The following is a 3,643-nucleotide window of genomic DNA, read 5'->3' on the forward strand; positions in this document are numbered from 1 at the left end:
GCCTGCCGCAGCAGCAGGACGAGAGGCGGTGGGTGCACATTTTGGGAGAGGGCTGCACCAACCAGCACCCACCAGCAGTGATGGCATCGAAGAAGGAGTGGCAGTAATAGGTGCTGAGGCTCCTCTGCTGCTGGTCCCCACCGTAAAGGTCTGCGTTCCAGTCCTGGAAGTGAGTGAAGACCTTCCCTGGGAGCTGGATAGCCAGGCCTTTGGAGGGCTTCCCTGGGATGGAGCAGGGAGTGGTGAGTCGTGGAGAAGGGGCAGGGTAACAGCTTCACCCAGAGCATGGAGGGAGCACGGCTCTGCAGAGCTGTCCCAGAGCTCCAAATACTCCTCGTCCCACTGTCTGGTTCCTGTCCCCCTCTATACAGTGCTGGAAAAGACCCCTTGGTACACCCAAAAAACATGCACCAGAGTTTCCCTCGTTGCAAACGAGAGGGCATCAAGTCCAACCTTCCCTGCCCTCGAGGACCTGGTACCCGTCCCATGTGCTCGACCGCATCCTCCTGCCCAACAGCAAAGTGCTGGTGCCCATCCCCACTGAGCCCCTCACACATAGTCCTCTCCCCTTGCAGGGACCCATCTCTGCTCCTGCTCTCCATCCCAGGGAACAGCCTCGGAGGAACCGAGGGATGCTCGGGGAAGCCAGGCTCACCGTACAAGTTCTGGACAGCCAAGATGTCATCCCAGCTGAGGACAAAATCCTTGCTGAGCTTCTTGTAGTAGGGAGACATCAGGGCGCTCTTGACGGCGGAGTGCTCCAGCCCCAGCGTGTGACCGACCTCGTGGGCCACCACCACGAAGAGGTTGCGCCCTTTGCCGCTGTGCAGGGACCAGCGCTCGGCGCTGTCGAAGTGGGCTTCTCCACGCCGGGGGAAGAAGGCGTGAGCCAGGGCTCCTCCTGGGGACACGAGAGCCATCAGGGGCCACAGGGCAGATGAGGACGGCAGCCACAAGCCCATGCTTAAAAATGCATCAGTTTTAGCTCTTTGGGAGGCCTCCTGAGGAAGAACAGCAGCTTCCCACAACTATTTGCTGCAGCAGGTGCAACCCAAACCAGTTCCACCTGCTGCTCCTGAGCACAGCTCTGTGGTTTATGCTGTGGGACTTCTTGCTGGGCTCAGGCCAGGGACTAAAGCCACCGCAGTGACCCGCACTGGGCAAAGGCTCAAGAAGAGAGAAAACCCAGGCTCATCTGAGAGTGGGTAAGGCTCAGGTGGAAGGAATGAGCTCAGGATGCCATCAGAGTCAGAAGGGCTCCTTCAAAACCATCATCATGACCCCATAATGAGGTCGCTGGCAGACCTCAGTTGCAGAGTTAGGAGTGAGGACCCCAAACCAGAAAGTAAACTGGTGCAACCTAGGTTAGAGGGACAGCTGGAGCAAAGCCTCGCCTCCATCACTCCCAGCCCACCTCCCTGTTGGGGAAGAGCCCACGTTGTAAAAGAGAAGCTTACGAGGGGGAAGCGACCAGCACCTGGCCCATCGAAGGCGTTGTTGAGTCCATCATTGTGGTCCCCGTGGAAGAAGGTCAGGCGGATGTCGGCCGGGCCGTCCCGTGCTTCCCAAAACACCAGGGAGGACACGTTGCTCCAGAGCTCGAAGGCGGCTTTGACGGCCAGGCGCACCTCGTGCTGGGGCAGGTAGGAGGGCCAGTTCACCACCCGGTAGGTCAGGTGCCGCTTGTACCACCTCCCGCCTGCAAGAGGGGCGAGCTCAGCGTGACAACGGGGACTTGGGCTTGTTCTTCCACCCGGGGGCTGCCTGGGTGGAGGGAAGCTTCCCCATGCTGGGAAATGCCATGGCTTTCCTGAGCCAAATCTGAAAGTCAACCCGGGTGTCTCACCAGCAGCAGGATCTGACCCACGAAATCCCTCTGAAGGTGCCACCACTAGATCCCCCTCACAGATTCCCACAGCTGGAGCTGCAACCAAACCCTAAGAGAGGGGCCAGAACCTATCCGAGGAGAGAAGCTGGGGCACCCGATTCAAACCCCACCTCAAAGCCTCGTCATGCTTTCCAGGGCCAAATCCAGCCTGGGTCCCTGCCCAGAAGAAGATGCAGCCCAAAAGCCTGCCTTTCAGGGAGAGAAAACAAAGCCACCTCTGAAAATAAGTGGCCCAAAAGCAAAAGGAGTGGGAAGGGTCCTCGGCAGCACTTTGGGGACACAACTGGGGGGTGTGTGCAGGGCTGGGGCTGCCCCGCACCCAAAGGTCCCTCGGTGAGAGGGGGCTGCTCCCTGTCTCCCCTGAGCTCCCTCCCCAAGTCCCAGCCTTGTCTGGTTTTATAGGGGATCCCTTTTCTTATTCTCCCATATGTATAATTTGAACACAGCAGACACCAAGCCAAGGCAAGGAGAAGGAGGCTTGCCAGTGTCAGGGTTATCTCACCACCATTTCTAAGGACATCCTGACCATGTCTACCTGCATAAGTTGTTGCCTGGAAGCCCAGCTGGAAACCCAGTGGGAATAAGCCACAGCTCACCATTCATTTTAAAAGCATGATTTTACCAGCGCCAAGGATCTTCCTGCCCTCAGCTTCCTTAAAAGCTCTTCAGGGCAGACGGTGACGACGACGAAGGTGACAAGCCCATGAGATCCCCCTAAGCTCCTCACCCTACTTCCATCTCACAGGAGTGTGAAAATGTGCATTCTGGCAACTGCAGAGCAGCATCACAGCCCCTGCCTCCTCCTCCTTCTCCTCTTCCTCCTCCTCATCCTTCTCCTCCTCCAGCAGCCCTTGGCAGCTGTGGGGATGTCAGGGCCTCATGATTACATCTAGCCAGGGGTGTCCAGGAGCAGGAAAGAAGCCACAGAGCCCCTCTGGGGAGATGCGAGTGCCAGAGCCGGTGCCGAGGCGTGGGAGTGGTGACAGCCCTCCAGCACCTGCTCCAGATGTGTGGGGTACAGAGGGAACGGGGCCAGCAGCACGCCAGGGATTGCTGCTGCTGAGCCAAGCTGCCCGGCAAACCTGGCAAACATCCCATCCCAGCTTCCTTCTCCCCTGTCTCTGAGCAGCCCATGGCAGGGAAGGCTCTGGGCCAGCTGGTCACACTCTTGGGGACAATGATGGCCTCCAACTCAAAAGGGACACAACTGTGCTCTCCACCAGCCAGCACACTTGCCAAAGGCTGAATATCTGCCTGGGTGGCTGCAACCCTACAATGAAGCTCCTGCATCGTGTCCTTCCCTTCATGGTGGCAAAGAATCTCCCACCAGAGAAGGATGGAAGACACCAGCGGGCAGGAGGCTCCAGCCAGAGCATCTCCCACCAGAGAAGGATGGATGGATGGCCCCAGCAGGCAGGGCTGGGTGAGGCAAACGTGGCTGGCTCTCAGGAAAAAGAGAAATGGGCTTCTCACGCAGCCATTGAGCCCAGGACAACCACGGGCAGGCAGTTCCCTGAGGGGACATCCAGTGCACCAGCTGCCCGACGTGCTGTCTGGCCGAGGACCTGCTGGTCAGCAGAGCTCCCAGCCAGCTCCAGCCGCACAACGGCCTCTTCCCGACACCCTCACTGCAGACCTCGACTTCCAAACAGGGGGGCAAGGCTCAGCCGGGGTTGCCTTTTGCCCACGCTCTGGGGCACAAGTGTGCCTGAAGCCAGCAGGATGACAGCCACGGCGGGGGCCCACAGGACGTGC

At 59.0% G+C, this 3,643-nt stretch overlaps 1 protein-coding gene across 1 annotated transcript; it reads right to left on the minus strand.

Moving 5' to 3' along the window:
• Window positions 1-72: 72 nt before the first annotated feature.
• On the minus strand, window positions 73-1,699 carry LOC104270998 (matrix metalloproteinase-28-like; the record flags this gene model as incomplete). The annotated part of the gene is made up of 3 exons (XM_009865533.1): window positions 73-222; window positions 656-901; window positions 1,478-1,699. Coding segments are annotated over 3 exons (618 nt in total), but the record flags the coding sequence as incomplete, so codon positions are not given.
• Window positions 1,700-3,643: the final 1,944 nt, after the last annotated feature.

Source organism: Apaloderma vittatum, unplaced genomic scaffold (assembly GCF_000703405.1).
Source record: "Apaloderma vittatum isolate BGI_N311 unplaced genomic scaffold, ASM70340v1 scaffold29122, whole genome shotgun sequence".
Taxonomy (NCBI): Eukaryota; Metazoa; Chordata; class Aves; order Trogoniformes; family Trogonidae; genus Apaloderma; species Apaloderma vittatum.